The 17,243-nt window shown below is 41.3% G+C and overlaps 1 protein-coding gene across 8 annotated transcripts in view; it reads right to left on the bottom strand.

Annotated features, from left to right (window-relative positions):
* Nucleotides 1-17,243, bottom strand: part of nbeab (neurobeachin b) — a 280,354-nt gene that overhangs the window by 160,658 nt on the left and 102,453 nt on the right. For 6 of the 8 annotated variants that reach the window (XM_028573291.1, XM_028573290.1, XM_028573293.1 and 3 more), the window contains 3 exons: nucleotides 6,632-6,829; nucleotides 6,365-6,498; nucleotides 4,068-4,176 (listed from right to left, as the gene is read on the bottom strand). In XM_028573291.1, coding sequence (XP_028429092.1) covers nucleotides 4,068-4,176; nucleotides 6,365-6,498; nucleotides 6,632-6,829 — 441 coding nt within the window. Of the gene's footprint in view, nucleotides 1-4,067; nucleotides 4,177-4,735; nucleotides 4,815-6,364; nucleotides 6,499-6,631; nucleotides 6,830-17,243 lie in introns of those variants that run through there. The other 2 variants (XM_028573297.1, XM_028573299.1) reach the window with 2 other exon arrangements.

The following is a 17,243-nucleotide window of genomic DNA, read 5'->3' as shown; positions in this document are numbered from 1 at the left end:
CTTAGTCAATATTAGCTTATTTAATTTTTTTTTTATAGAATTTCACTTTCAACCCGGCAGAGGCTGATTTACCAAGGGATCCTTCAAAAGGTGTAGCTACTTTACAGTTGATTATTAGCTAAAATTTACAATAATTTATGGACAAACGAGCAGTGGAGTAGTAACGCTACGAGGCAGAGAGCCAGCTGCTAAATGAGTCAGATTAACTTCATGCTTCATCCACCCAAAGCACACTGCTATCGCCACGAGTGACATCTTTATTTGGCTCGTTTTCTGTGAACGATGTGGCAAGGGGGTAATGCGGAGTTAGCAAGCTAACGTTAGCTAACTTACACCGGCTGGTTCGCCCTGCTTCCATGCTGCATTGCTTACAGAGAATGAGCTGAACAGCGGGCTGGCTCTAACGTTAGCGGCCCGCTGACCTGCTGCAGCTGGGTCCCCTGGCCCGGATTGTGGGGAAAAAAATTTATTTGTTTCAAATCGGTAACATAGATGTAATGAGTGGCACATAATGTGAAGTAACATGGCATTTTATTTTGTTTGACTTTTAACTTGTCCAGTGGCGCAAGTAAATTTCTCTTCCACTTGCCCTACAAAAAATCCACTTGTCCTGGACAAGCAGACAAGCCTAGCTGCTAGCGTGGCACGCCCTCATACTCTGCTTCTGATTGGCTAGTAGTCCTTACCTAGGGACTGTCAGGGCACGCCCTCATTCTCTGCTTCTAACTGGCCAGTAGTCCTTACCTAGGTACTGTCAGGGCACACCCTCATACTCTGCTTCTGACTGGCTAGTAGTCCTTACCTAGGGACTGTCAGGGCACGCCCTCATTCTCTGCTTCTGACTGGCTAGTAGTCCTTACCTAGGTACTGTCAGGGCACACCCTCATACTCTGCTTCTGACTGGCTAGTAGTCCTTACCTAGCTACTGTCAGGACACGCCCTCATACTCTGCTTCTGACTGGCTAGTAGTCCTTACCTAGGTACTGAGCATGTGCGACTCCCAACAAAGATGGAACAGAAGTGAGATGTCACACTCTGTAGCTAAAACAGAGAGCTCAACACACAGGGTGAAAAGAGGAGCTGCAGCAATGTGCAGTACAACAAAAATATGTTTTTTGAAAATGAAACCATGTAAACCTATTCTGGCACAACCTCAAAATACAATTATGAACCTGAAAATGAGCATAATATGAGCACTTTAACAGTGAGATTGGACATGCCTTGATGAAGGTCTGCACTCTCCTAGTGCCCTACTAGTTTGACATAAAAGTCAGTCTTTAAGTATAAAGTATTCACAAATTTCGATACAATAGAAAACAGTGTGTGGAAAAACCCTGTATTCATACTGTTTATGTACAGTATGTATTCACTTATTAAATTGTTCTATTCTTTTGGTCTTCTGTGTGTGTGGTTTAAATTCTGCATGTATATTGGTTAATAAAAAAAAGCATTGAAATAATTTAGTTGCTCCAAAGTTTTGTCAATTCCCTTGTACATAGGCTCAGTTAAAGGATGACTTGATTTATATGTTCTACTTATGTTCTGTGGCAGCAGGTTAGCATGCTGGTGTAGGTGATGAACTTATCTACTTAGTCCTTTTGTCAAGTTACTGAATCTAGATAGTTGTAGAAGCTTGACTTTGCAGAGAATTTCACTTTGACAAATATGGTTACCACTGCTGTCTGGCACCTGTTCTCTGCCCAGGTGGGGACTTGGTGAGGGCAGGCGAAAGGGAAAAATGAAGGCACGGAGAGAAGGGAAGGTGTGGCATAAACAGATCATGAACAGATGGTGTGATATGTGGAAGTGTGAAACCTGGCAGCGGGAGGGAAGCAAGGAAAAAAAAAAAGAGCTCTCAGGTGCCGACTCTGCCTGGCTGTTAGTTAACAGCAGCTGAAGCCAGCAGGCAGGCAAGTCACTGAGTGACAAAGTGGAGTCATTTCTCAGTGCTCTAAAAGAGCCAGCACTCTGGGGAGGCTGGCAAGCTGCTAGATCTGCATCACAAAATGGGTAAATAAAGATTGATGCGGAAAGAGGGAATCCAAGGGTGGAAAGGGGAAGAGAAGTAGTCTTGTGGTGTTCTTCCTTTAGCTCTGTTTAGTTCAAAGACTATCTGCTACAGGCAATGGAAGATCAGACTGTTGACAGGGCTTGGAGAGTGCAGACAAGATACAGTGCACCTTGATAGTGGCGAGGGTGAAACAAGTTTCAAAAGCAGATGGGCTTTTCAGTTAAAAACCTGTCAGAGTATCATTTCCCATTCATTATTTCACTCAAGAAGGAAATGAAGAGTTGGATATATGTATATATGTTTTTATTTTATTTTTTTTACGTGTTCAAAGTGAAAAGAAATTATGCTGTGAAGAGTCTGCCTCTTCCCAGACAATTGGATTGCATGTATTGGGATCCCTAGTAAAATGTTGACCTCCTGACAGGCAGAGCCCAGGTGATGAGGGTGAGCAGATACACCTCATCCTTAAGGGCACATTCCGACCAGGAAACAGTGATCAGGCCCGATATTTAGAAATGATGTTGGGGTTCGGGTCGGGCTCGGTCACATCAGCGCGATAAGGCATTGAACATTTTAAATTTAAAACAGCTTATTATGTAGGTAGCCAATGGGCCAATGGGATGCAAAGGTTCGTTTTTGTGATAAAAATACATTTTAAATATTACCCTAACATCCGTCTTCCTTGTTGCGCCCGTGTGCGCTGATCTCATCTGCGCTCATCTGTTGACATTTCCGAATGCCTTCCTACAGTTGCTTAATAAAATCAGGCTTTCCACACAAACAAACGTACATGTGTCATTAGTATGAGAAAAAGATGAGATTTTAACTGTGTCGGGCTCGGACATAAATATCTTAATGTCTGTCGGGCTCGGGCCAGGCTCGGTTACTGCTCTGTCGGACGCGGGCCGGGCTCGGACAGAAAAATGCGGCCCGATCCGGACTCTAGTCCAAATCACAGAGGGTCTGACTTGGCCGCTGCATACTGACTTAGTGGTGAGAAAGGCAAGGTAGGGACTGTTTCACCTCAGACGGCTGAGGATATTTCAGGTATCCCCGCAAAATACTGAGAAATGTCTACCCCTGCATCATCGAGAGCTTCCTGACGGAGAACACCACTGCCTGGTAGGGAAACAGCACCGACCAGGACCGCAAGGAAGTGTCCAACATAAGATTTGTTTCCCCCACCAGTAGATCAGGGTTTTACTGGCCCCTTGTAGATTTTTACCAGTCCGAAAATATATATATATATATAAAATGATTCATCCAAACAACAAACTATTCTGCATCTACACATATGAGTTCAGTCAATTCAGTTGGATTTTCACTATTTGCACTCTAATAATTCATAGTATTATACAATAATGCTTGTTTTAATTTCCGTTGAAAGGCCAGAGTGAGGCTATAGTTTCACTGTGTCAAGGCCATGACACTGCTGCCTTCACTCGCTCTTTGTAAACATCCAATGTCAATTATTGTCATCATGAATCCATATTGTGTATTTTGGTTAAAAAAGCAATCATTTATCACTTTTGTGATATGGTTTTGGTATACATGTTATTGTTGCTGAAATATGCAGCATAGTTAATTTGCCACAATGAACCTAACGTTAGCATCAAATTACAAAGAACTGAGTCGTGACCTTGATTGGCACAACCAATATCTCTGGCCAATCAACTTGTCCGACATACTGTTTTACTGAACCCTGCCGCAAGGCCCTGCAGAGAGTTGTTCGTTCAGCTGAACACACAACAGGCGGTGCCCTACTCTGCTCTACTCTTTTTATTATATATATATATATATATATATATATATTTAAAATCACTGTTAATAAATTGAAGAAACAAATTACACATCACAATTGTACTTTTTATATGATTTTACCGGATGAATAAATAAATAGATTGATCAACGTTGTCCTGAGAGCAAAAGTGTAAACAAGACAGTATCTGTATGGGTGTAGTGAAATTGGTTAATTTAGAAATAGTAGTTTCCTGAGGAATTGCGTGTCACTGGGGTTAGACAATAGTTGCAATATGTTATGGATGCTCTACCGTACCTTCTCTAGCATGTATCCAATCACCAGAAAGCCCTTTCCTCCCAGCATCTGCTCCTGCATGGCCACAGAGCTTTTCAGCAGCTCAACCAGAAAGGCCAGGAGAGTGGCACTGCAAAACAAGAAGACATCCCATCTCACACAGGGATAGAATACACATCTATTCACACACGCAACAGGTGGTTGAAGCAGTTATTCTATAAACTACAGCAGCATGAGGAGCAGTGTGGCAGAGGGGGGGGGGGGGAACAAGGTCATTTTCAGAGAATGCCAGCAATCAGCTGGGAACTGTAGCTAACCCCTTTCATGCCTCTCTTCAGTAGAAAGCCTGGGCACGCTGGGCTCTCTGGGGACAGAGTGGACTGGGGGGCGAGTTGTAACAGAAAAGGGGAAAGGGCTTCAAGGGGGCAAGGCACAGCACTGGAGACATTTTGTTAGGGGCTTTTCAGTTGAAGCCTTTGGCTGAGCGACAGTGGTGCTTGGTGACACTTCTTAATCGGCTTTCCCTCGCATCCTCTAGTGGCCTCCGCTCTAGCGCAACAATCACAAGGACACAATCACTCCTGTGCAGGCTTGCCCATATTTGCTGCACATACACTACATGAATACAAACTCATATAATTGAATGTGAATTCGTGAAATCGCGCTTCGCTCTGTGTCTGGTTGTCTACCTTGTCAGTTTGCAGATTCTCCTTTATCACAACTGCTCTAACTTGGCTAAAACTGAGCCAAGGGGAAAACATACTGAAGTGTGGACAGTCAACTCTGTCAGCTCCTGGTTCAGCCTCTGATCCTTTACTGCAAGCACAGCTTCCTTCCAATTTGGCAGAGCAGTAGTGACTGATGTCGTCGCTGTTTGGAATACAACGTGGAACAGAGTAACATGAAATTAGATGTTTATTTAAAAGGAATGTTTTTTAAAATCACTGTTCCAGGGTGCTGTTGAGAACAGCCACAGCAGATCCACGGGCGTCACAGAGAGTTAATTGTTGCAGAAGCTTTGAACTCCGCAGGCTTTACAAGGACTCAATCTAAAAGCCAAGGCAAGGACAAAGCCAGTATTGGGGAGAGCGTCACACTGCGAGGGAAAGACCCTCGACATGCTAGCGAGAGAGACCGAGAGCAGAGATGAGAGGAAACTACAGAGGCAGTGAGCTTTGGGCATCAGGGGTTTGTGCTGCTGTGTGGCCACTATCTGGCAATGCTGTCGTTGAACTAACACAGGATTAGAGCAGAGCTCAGACTCCATTCAGGGCACAGAGGGGAAGCTCTGGACTGACCAGCTCTGCATGACGGGGATGAGAGGAGTCTGAACCGGAGAGTTGAGATAATCACGAAATCTGGACTCCAGCTTGACCAAGACTGGTATTATAAGCAGGCAGTGGTTTATTACCTCGGCCTAGGAGGTTCTGTTTTCAGCTCAGTTTGTCTGTTAGTTGGTTGGTTGGTTGGTTTGTTTTGTTTTTCAGCAGAATGACAGAAAAACTACTGGCCTGATTTTTAGGAAACTTGGTGAAAGGGTGCAGCACAGGCCAAGGAAGAACCCATCACATTTTGGAGCGGACCCGAATCACACGGCAAATACACAAATCATTTTTTCACTTTGGTTAACATTGTGAGATAGAACATTTGTGCTGCATTAGTGTGGTGTCGGAATAATTGGAAAAATGGAAAAATCACACTGCATTAACATTGTGAGATACGGCATGCCTTGGCTGAGCTCTGCACTCTCAGAGTGTCTTTCTACTAACAAATATATTGGTATCAGTGTACATGTTGACCAAATTACATTATATAATTCAGAAATAAGTACTTGATGTAATACCGAAACACCCATATCACCATACTGTTTGTCCAACACATAATTTAATTCTGGACTTTGAGACTTTATCACCAAGATGTCGCTTCCTGTGCTCTGATTTTACTGCCTGTAAGCACAACACAATTCAAAGGGAAAATAGATTTTTTTAAGACAAAAAGATAGTAGCAAAAACTATTCCAATTTTTATGATTATTTTAAAATTTAAAAATCATGACCCATCCTTACTAATAAAACAGATAAATATATATTAATACAAAAATCTATCCTTGAGCAACTTTAAAAAGTAGTTAATATATTTTAAGGCTTTTTCTCTCCATCGGTCACAAACACAGCCTCATATACAAATTTTAAAAGGGCTGAGGGTCAAAACGTCAACTCCAAACTGAGCTTTTGTCACTTACAAATTAATTTGTTTAATCAACTCAGATTTCCAAAAAGTGAAATTCTCTTGTACAGTAACAACATTTCTACTCCTTACCATACAGTGGGTTCCACCTGGCTGTCGTTCAGCTGATGGTAGTCCAGCTGAGCAAAGAGCGGGAAGAGCACCTGGATCCCACCAATGGAATGGATGGCACTGTGGATGGAGTGAGTCACTGTGGCTTTTACATCCTGTGAGGATCAAATAAACCAAATAAAATAGATCTTTTCAATGACCTTAAAAAATGAGTGCAACAGAAAGGAATTAATCAATATCTGGGATAGTGACCGTAACCAAGAGTCGGCTTTGAGTAAAGCAACTGACCTGTAGCATAAGGGCGTGCGGCGAGTGCACAAAGATGGAGGCGTTGTCTTTCGGTGAGGACTCCAGGCAGAGCTGGGCGTCAGTGGCCTTGGCGTTATAGGTGAAGGCGATGGAGCTGGCCAACTTACCGTCATACAACACCTGCTTGTGATGCTCCGCTAAGTGGATATCACTCTCTGACTTGAACTTAAATGTGCTCTGGAGAAGAAGAAAAAAAAAAAGAGAGAGAGCTAACAGGGGGATAATAAGTGAGAGATAAAGTGAGGGTGATAGATTTAGTAGCTCCTTCCTGCACATGCACCCTATCAGTGTCTCTCCGGTGTTTTCTTTTAATTATAACTTCATTTAAAAATATCCATTCAAGCAAGAATTTAAAAAGCAGTAATTAAAAGCTATCCTTTTCATCTCTATCATTCTGTAATGCTGCATTCAACAACACAAAGCAATCGTGTATTTGCTTTTTCAGGATGTAAATTGTTCTTAACACAATTAACAACCACGCACAGTTTGGGTCAGGTCAATACTAATTGTGTGGTGAAATTAAACTGCAGACCGTATGGTGTTACATTGCTTAAGAAAAGCTTAATTCAAGGTGAAAGACAAATTAAGAAACCAGGGACCAGGCGTCTGCCCAACTACATTGGGCAGACGCACAATGTAGTTGCGGTTGCCTTTTAAATGATCCTGCAGACATAATGCATCCCCCGTGGGTTGATGCTCACATTGCAATTTAACAAGTAGAACTATTCAGAGGTTATTGGGCCCGTCCAGTTTAACTCCACATACTGTTGTGTTGATGGAGTTTATCGTCAAAAAGTTTGCTTTCTTCAGAGTCGACTATAAAACCAACAGCTCCACCAAAAACGGCACCGTGGTGGGTCCGTTCTAATTGGACGTTCAACTTGTCAGTTCTGTCAGCTCATCGTCCTGATATCATACATCTGGAAACATTAAAACGTGAGTCAGTGGAATATAATGTAGAATTGAAAATAGTCTATAGATGTAGTCATTTGGGTTTTGTTGTCCCTATGAAGAATTTCTTGTAAAAATTCATTTTGTTGACCTGTTGTAGATGTTAAGTGCCCTATAGTTCCTCAAAAAATACAAAATACAAAATGTTGTGGGGATCGACAGACCTTCCCCCACTGCTAAAAAAATATCCTAAAGGAAACACTGGAGAGGAATCAAAGTTGCTTTGATGATACCACAGATGACTATTTACCTGCATTCATTTAACCCACTTATTTCCTCTAGTCTGTTTTGAAGCAATCTCAAGCCAAGCACAGTCACTGCTAAAAATGCTACAGAGTGTGTGTGCCACACTTTCAGGTGTGTACCAATGCATTTCTCTCTATCTCCTCTAGGTTTCTTCGGTTCAAATACGCTTTACACTCATGGAACTGGCGCAAACACGAGGAGATGTTCATTCAGTAAACACCTTCAAATCAAAGCCAGCACTGTGCAATTTAGCTTCGAGTTACTGTGTCACTTCACATCCAAAGTAATCAGACTCTGAGTCAAAACATTGTTCAAATGCTTGCTGAGATCCCCATATAGACTCAGTATTTATTTCTTGGATTTATTTATTGAATTTCAGACCACCTCCCTCATACCAGAGGAGAGAGAGAGAGAGAGAGAGAGAGAGAGAGAGAGAGAGAGAGAGACTAGAACTAAATTACACCAAGCTGAGATACATATATACTCCTTATATAGATAATCTATACATGCTGTTATGACCCTTTTTAATTCATTTTTCATCAACACTGAATAAATTACACTGGTGACACTAGTAATAATTACAGTGATAAATTAACACTTCATAGGGATCAATCATGCGTCTTGTATTTTTTTTGAGTGTCATATGCGTCTTAAAATGTCATTATGTCTTAAGGCATATGATACGAAGGCAGCCATTTGATGGCTGTGTAAAAAGAACTGGAGGTTTCATCAGTGTGTGGCTCAGCAACACATTCATTATGGTGGACATAAACAGCTGATCATTAACAGACTAGTCTTAATTCACTTGATCAATTAGCTGCTGACAGATGAGCCGAGTTCATCGGTCGATGCAGTGTGAATGGAATATGCTTAATAAGGAAATCAAGTCCTACAATCAGGAGGGTTGAATTATTAATGAATGAGAGAAATATTTCCCCTTCCCTCTCTGACTCATCAACAGCAAGCGGATGCTGATAAGATAAAGAGAGACGGAAAGAAGATTTGAAGTGAGGAAACAAACCATCTGGTCCTAGAGGGACTGTAGATAAATACAGTATGTTATGCAACACGAGCAAACAGGGTTCATGCAACCACCTAAAAGGCATCTAAATCTGGGATGCTTGTTTTCAGTAAGGGAGTAAATGGCAAAAAAAAAATAAAAGGTGAGCTGACTCAGGTTGTCAATTGTACAATGATTCTGTATTCTATTCTGAGCACTTGTAAAGTGCAGAATTTTAAGTAGGTGGCAACAGAGATGGCCAGTGCTGCTCACTGGGTTTGAGAGTGTGGGGGATGGGTTGACTTACAGTAGTTCATTAGTTGTAGACGCAGTTCACATTACATGGTTGTGCTCTGTAAGTGAAAATTAGGTCAGATATTATTGCTATTAATTTCAGCAATATTATCCTGATTACCCTGAGTAACTCCTAATTTCCACCGGTTGCGGAACGGCTGCAGAACGGCTCCGTGCTCCGCCGTCCGTCAATACCCACCAGGTCCGGATTTGTTGCGGCACGGCTGCGGCCATGACTGACAGCTGAAGTCACGAGGACCCACGAGATCTCGCAAATTTACGTAGATAGAACCACAAAACCAACAACAGTTAGTTTCCATCCAGCTGCGGACCACCGGAGCTGGGACGGAGTCGGAACGCAGCCGTTCTGCAGTCAGTGGAGATACACACATTATACACACTTTAATGGAAACCTAATGACTCCGCCGCCGTTCTGCAGCCGGTGGAAATTAGGAGTAACAGTCTGTAATCATTTTTTCCAGTTCTTCTCACAGAACCTTGTGGCTTTGTTGCAAATCAAATCGTCAGATATGTCACGGCACAATCGTACTATTGCTTGCCAGGCTAAGGTGGGTGTGGCTTACCTGTGTCACAGAGTTGTAGGAGTTTACAAAAGAAGAGTCGGAGAGGAAAGACATGTTTCTGAAAGTCGTGATGGAAGAATCATTCACTGCAAATGAACTGTCAACAGAGCATTAAGGCTAATCAGCGCCGGACCAAGGAAGGACCAAGGTGGTCGAAAGTAAGCGAAGCGGCCTTGGGGCTATGATGAGGCAGGCCCTTCCACCTTCACCTTTTAGCCTGGTGGCCTAGCGCTTAGCTCTGTCGTTTCATATGCATGGGCTGCCAAAGAACTGGAAGTCCTAGACAAATAACGATCGTATCACGTTTTCCTAGGATTGTGGTTATGCCGTGACAGATATATCATTCAGATCTTAGTACTATAAGATAAGCATCTTAAGTTGGCCAGTTGGTTCACATTCAGCTTAGAATTTATAGAAAGTCTGAGCACTGAAAAATGTTAAGCATTTGAAGGTTGTTGTGCTATCCAGCCACTTAGTAAATAACAAAAAGAAATATGCAGCTTCTTGTGACCGGGTTGGTTCAGTGGGTAGAGCAGGCGCACATATACTGAAAGGGTTATGCCTCGACGCAGAGGTCCAGGGTTCGAATCCAACCTGTGACGATTTCCTGCATGTCTTCCCCCCTCTCTCTCTCCCCTTTCTCACCAGATTCTCTATAAGGAAGTGAACTGTAGTGTGTTAACATGTTTGTGGACTTGCAGTATATTTCACATTATTTGGCAGCAATAGTGTTTTGCCTTTAGCTACAGTGTGATGTTTCGCAGTTTGCATTAATTGTGAGGAACTTAATTATGGAGCTGTGAGGTATAACTTTCCCTGTATTTGTTCTTATGGCCCTGCAGAGCCTGCACAATAGGAGGCAAGGTCTGTCATTATGATTCAGCAACTGTTAAGCGAGTGCTTTCTTTTTTAGTACCTCAATATTTGGTCTGTACAGTATGTTCATGTTACAAGGCAAAATACAGTTATTAACTTAAAAGTAAAGCATTCTTGACGTTTTTTTGTCATATTGCAATCGCCTGTTTACACTGATTGTATACCAAACAATTAATCAAAGCTGCTACTGTATGCTAATATATATATATATATATATATATATATATATATATATATATATAGCTATGCAGTGTTCTAAGCAGCCTGAATGTTACGCAGCAGGTGATACAACTCTCATTATAACCACCAGAGACTTGAGACTTGACTTGGACTCAAGCTCAAAGACTTGATGGCAAGCTTTAGAGGAAACATACAACATAAAGTCTTTAATACTATTCTTTATATTATACTGCATACCCGCTACACATATTGCACAACACTACATTTAGCTGCTCGTATTGAAGCAGATTCAAATCTTAATATGGTAGGTTTTCTTACTTAACTTAATCCTCTGGGTTTCAGATTTTACTTTGGGCAAGTGAATCCTTTTTCCAAACGCAACTGGTCAGAATCCATGTATATTTTACTGGCGCTACATCTGTTGCCTGGCAGCCTCATTCTAGCAGGGGTTTTAAAGGGAAGTTCCAGAAACTGTGAGGGTTGAGCCCACATTTAATGACCTTCCAGTCAGATGCTAAAAAAGGCATAAGAGGTATTCTGTTCATCTGCTACTGTATGATCACACAGCCGCATGCTTGCATCTCATCATGTAGTCTCTAACATCCTTCAGAAGTTCCTACTCATGAAACCCAAGTGACAAGAAATAACAAGCTCCAGTGCCCTGTGCTTTAGTGTGAAATAAAAAATAATGATCTCATGGGTTGTGGCTACAGTAACAAACCCTGTAGCCCAGCATCACTCCACGGGCCAGCCATATAAAGGAATTAGAGCACAGTTGCCTCCTTGCTACCTCCCGGTGCCAAAGGCTGTCATAGACCAGGAGAATCCCCACAACTCCCTACAAGAAACAGGCCAACGCCTGACAAGCTGGGAACACTCCCATGCCAGAGTACAGTCCCTGCAGTCTTAGTACGGAGAACAATATAGTCAAACATGCAAACATTCCAATGAATTCGTAATATCAAAAACAGATATGTTTTCTCAGTATTCTGCCAAAGAGAAGTGATTAGCTTTAGGTGCAGATGCAGATCTAGGCAGGGACGTGCACAGGTATAGGCTATTGTTGCCCAGGCAACAGCCTGATTGCCCTGATTGGCTCAGCTGCCCCACTGGAGAAAGAGTCTAATCAAACTTTTCTTTAGTTAAATAAAATTTGTGTTAATTTATTTTTCCCTCAGCGATGCCCTCTGCCCCAGTCACGTAACTTTGTTTATATTCTCACACACGGAGCTCTGCCAGTGACTGTTTAGAAGTTATAGAAAATCTTTGGCACTGCATTTAAAAGAGAGAGAAAGCCCTTCAACCTTCAGGTGAGTTTTGTGTATATATATATATATATGTGTGTGTGTGTGTGTGTGTGTGTGTGTATTAAAAGAAATCCACTTAAGCTTCGAATAATGTGCAGCTTCAGCTTGTAACGTTGGCATCACGTCACGCGGCATTGCCTTATATTAACGTATCATGCTACAATATCAACCAAAGCTAATGGCAGCCTATGTTGCAGCAGCAGGCTAACGTAGCTACGCTACGTCTGTTACATTAGTGTACGCTCTGTAGAGAAGAGAGAGGCTCAGGGATGGGATAGTTTGGGCTGTTAACTCATGCTACACTATACATTGTTTATAGTCAGTATGTTACGTGAATTCAACCTACAAGCAGATGTAACAGTGAAAGCTTTTTTTTATAAATAAATGTATAGCCTAATGTTAGTTTTGTGTACTTATGTATACCTTCACAACAAATACGACTGAAGAAGACCGAGAAAGAGCTAAAAAACCCAGCTAAATTACTGCAACTTTGCAGAGCTGGATTTAAACTGGCAGCAGACAGGCTGTGAGAGAAGCATTTGATAATGTCAAGCAACCAACCTACATTCTTCATTTAATGTGAAGTAGGCCTATTTTATCAGAAGCATTTTATTTAAGTTGGAATAGGCTAATAACTCATTAAAAACAAATGTTTCAATCAATAATAAATGCATATTATGCCTGTGCTGTGCATAGCATTGTGAATTAGTTATTATTTTATGTGTAGGGCCCAAAAGCCTCTGTAGTCATGTTGTACTTGTTGTTCTTTATAATATATACTGTATACTACTGTATACAAAAGTTTGGACACACTTTCCCATTCAAGTGAATGAGAACGCTTGTCCAAACTTTTGACTGGTGTGTGTATATACAGTACAGGCCAAAAGTTTGGACACACCTTCTTATTCAATGCGTTTTCTTTATTTTCATGACTATTTACATTGTAGATTCTCAGTGAAGGCATCTAAACTATGAATGAACACATGTAGAATTATGTACTTACCAAAAAAGTGAAATAACTGAAAACATGTCTTATATTCTAGTTTCTTCAAAGTAGCCACCCTTTGTTCTGATTACTGCTTTGCACACTCTTGGCATTCTCTTGATGAGCTTCAAGAGGTAGTCACCTGAAATGGTTTTCCAACAGTCTTGAAGGAGTTCCCAGAGATGCTTAGCACTTGTTGGCCCTTTTGCCTTCACTCTGCGGTCCAGCTCACCCCAAACCATCTCGATTGGGTTCAGGTCCGGTGACTGTGGAGGCCAGCTCATCTGGCGCAGCACTCCATCACTCTCCTTCTTGGTCAAATAGCCCTTACACAGCCTGGAGGTGTGTTTGGGGTCATTGTCCTGTTGAAAAATAAATGATGGTCCAACTAAACGCAAACCGGATGGGATGGCATGTCGCTGCAGGATGCTGTGGTAACCATGCTGGTTCAGTATGCCTTCAATTTTGAATAAATCCCCAACAGTGTCACCAGCAAAGCACCATCACACCTCCTCCGCCATGCTTCACGGTGGGAACCAGGCATGTAGAATCCATCCGTTCACCTTTTCTGGTTCCGGTTGGAACCAAAGATCTCAAATTTGGACTCATCAGACCAAAGCACAGATTTCCACTGGTCTAATGTCCATTCCTTGTGTTTCTTGGCCCAAACAAATTTCTTCTGCTTATTGCCTCTCCTTAGCAGTTGTTTCCTAGCAGCTATTTGACCATGAAGGCCTGATTCGCGCAGTCTCCTCTTAACAGTTGTTCTAGAGATGTGTCTGCTGCTAGAACTCTGTGTGGCATTCATCTGGTCTCTAATCTGAGCTGCTGTTAACTTGCGATTTCTGAGGCTGTTGACTCGGATGAACTTATCCTCAGCAGCAGAGGTGACTCTTGGTCTTCCTTTCCTGGGGTGGTCCTCATGTGAGCCAGTTTCGTTGTAGCGCTTGATGGTTTTTGCGACTGCACTTGGGGACACATTCAAAGTTTTCGCAATTTCCCGGACTGACTGACCTTAATTTGTTAAAGTAATGATGGCCACTCGTTTCTCTTTACTTAGCTGATTGGTTCTTGCTGTAATATGAATTCTAACAATTGTCCAATAGGGTTGTCGCCTGACTTCTGCACAACACAAATGATGGTCCCAACCCCATTAATAAGGGAAAAAATTCCACTAATTAACCCTGACAAGGTACACCTGTGAAGTGAAAACCATTTCAGGTGACTACCTCATGAAGCTCGTTGACAGAACACCAAGGGTTTGCAGTGCTATCAAAAAAGCAAAGGGTGGCTACTTTGAGGAATCTAAAATATAAGACATGTTTTCAGTTATTTCACACTTTTTTGTTAAGTACATAATTCTACATGTGTTCATTCATAGTTTTGATGCCTTCAGTGAGAATCTACAATGTAAATAGTCATGAAAATAAAGAAAATGCATTGAATGAGAAGGTGTGTCTTTTGGCCTGTACTATATATATATATATATATATATATCTATATCTATATCTATATATCTATATCTATATCTATATATATATATATATATATATATATATATATATATATATATATATATATATAAATAAACACACTAATATTTATGGCGCAACAAAAGTTATCTCAACCAGAATCAGAATTCTAGATTACAGCAATAGTCCCTCCATATGTCTGTGCACGTCCCTGGATCTAGGGAAACTATTTATTAAAAAAATCCTCTTTGAGTATCCAACAATTGTGTACGTGCATTTCAATGTAAATCAAAACATCATGTGACATTTATATTGTGGAGACATGGTGGTGTTATAGTCTTTAATTGTGAATAAGACTAAGTTGTTGCTCCACTGACATTGTCTATTTACTACAAATAGGCCTACTATATATATATATATATATATTTGCAGGTATACATGTCGGCCTGTATAGTAGGGCTGCGCAATTATGGAAAAATATCATAATCAAGATTACTTTGGTCAATACTGATATTGAAATTGCGATTATTTAACAGGATTACTCGTTGACTTTTGGAAAGATGTTGCATTTATTGAACTTAAAAAAAATTGAAGCAATTAAACAAATCACCAGTGAAAACACCTTGAACTGTGAAATTTCCCTTACTACTATTCCCTTTTTTTTTTCATTCAGAACACAAGACAAAAATAAGAGTTTACCTGCAAAATGTAACGTGCAAAATAATTGTTTTTCTCAACTACATTATTTTTGTGATCGTTAGGAGCCAAAATCGTAATCACGATTAAAATTTGATTAATTGCACAGCCCGACTGTATAGTATCTCCAAAGGTTTGGGCATATGTGATCTTGTCATCTTGTACATCAATATTCTATTGTTGCACGGCCCCCCTACACAGAGGTAACATTCGTCTTCCTCGACACAGGAGGACCAGGAGCCTGCAGCTCCTCGGTCTCCTCTACAGCAATCTGTGGTGCACACTGTACTGCAGAGCAGTGTTGGCACACATTCAATGGGCTAATCTGACTCATGTACAACACATATGGTGGTGATGATAGCTGGCAAAGACCAAAATAATTCTAAGTGCATCATATGAAAGGATGCAAAGTCATGGCATAATTGTTTTGACTAGTCCAAATAATGAGTTTGTGTTCAGTGAAGCTGATACTGGATATTTCTGTGACAGACATTACTTTATGGATCCAGACCAGAGCTGGAAAGAAAAGAGAGATACGTAGTTATCGAGAATAAACATACACAAAATATATAATAATAATAATAATAATAATAATAATAATGTTGTGTTAGCCAGTATCCATTGGAAATTATATTCTTCATCCTGAGTTGCATCTTACATTTGTGAGGTACACCCCTTGTATGAATCCTTCAGCCCACAATTTCCTAGACTTTCAGCAAAGCTTATTAACTCTGCTAAACATCAGTGATGAATGATAGTCCAATACGACAGCCAGCCTCAGTCTCTGTAAACCAACAATGTCTCTTGATGCTATCTCCGAATGGTTGGGAACGTTTCAAGTCGCTCATAGAAATGGCAATAAATGGCAAAAAGTTGTTGGTACTTTAAATGAAATAACTGGGAGTCCATCTCGGTTCAGAGTGCAATTTCCCTACAGCAATATAAAAAAGAGCCCAGGGAACAGATTCCACTAACAGGTCTGTCAGATTTTCAGCCATAAATCATAACGTACAGTAGGAATAGCAACCCTAGTAGGCAGCAATAATCTCTGCATTTCAACTAGCTGCAGAAGTTACAGTTACATTCAATACACTGTGTGACATCAAAACATGGATGAGAGGACCATGGATCAGAAAATAAATCATACTTCAGTTCAGAAGTTTTATTTTCTCTGGCTGCGGAGCCGAGCTGAAACAGATTTAAAGAAAGTTGTACATACTGTACATACGATGTACATACTGTAGCCGATGTATGCGTTGATCTGCTGCACTCAGACTCTTCCTGGCACTTTGAAATTAAAACAGACAGGTCCTCTCGTCGCCTCAACAGTCCTCCCATTACAACAACCAATCAGTGGACCTGACAACTCTCTGACCTTCCTCCCCAATGCACCTGGCTGGCTCTATCATACTCACCATTACCAACACCATTCACAGCTTCATCAAACTGCGGGTAATTGTCTCCCCGGGACATGCTCTTCATTATTCCAGAAAATGAGAAATCTGGAGGATTGCTCTGCTGTGTGTTTCCTCTCTAATAGAAGGTCTAGAACCACAATTAAGGAGGTAAACGGCAAGTCACCTGACATTAGCGATAAAGACCAAACAATGGCTTCTCCTGGGGTTCTCCAGGCCTTCACAGACCTGATTGAAATCACAAACATCCATCTCACAATCCTCAACAGTGTTGGTTTTACAATGACAATGCCCAATATTCCTTCCTGCCATTAAAAAGACTAATGTAGTCTTGAAAGCAGCTAGGCAGCAAACAGAGCTGGTGTAAAATGGACAGAGATATGGCAAATTGTCCGAGACACATCCTGTGTTCAAAGCTGATTTGGCAGTGCCTGTCATCCCTCCATTTGTGACAGAGTGCAGATCTTAGGGCTGTGAAGAAACAGCTGCACTTTGTCAGGAAAAGTGAGACTGAGAGAGAGAGAGAGAGAGAGAGAGAGAGAGAGAGAGAGAGAGAGAGAGAGAGAGAGAGAGAGAGAGAGCAGT

Source organism: Perca flavescens, chromosome 3 (assembly GCF_004354835.1).
Source record: "Perca flavescens isolate YP-PL-M2 chromosome 3, PFLA_1.0, whole genome shotgun sequence".
In the NCBI taxonomy this organism is placed as follows: Eukaryota; Metazoa; Chordata; class Actinopteri; order Perciformes; family Percidae; genus Perca; species Perca flavescens.
Note: the sequence above shows the minus strand (reverse complement) of the source record. Positions and strands in the feature narration are given on the sequence as shown.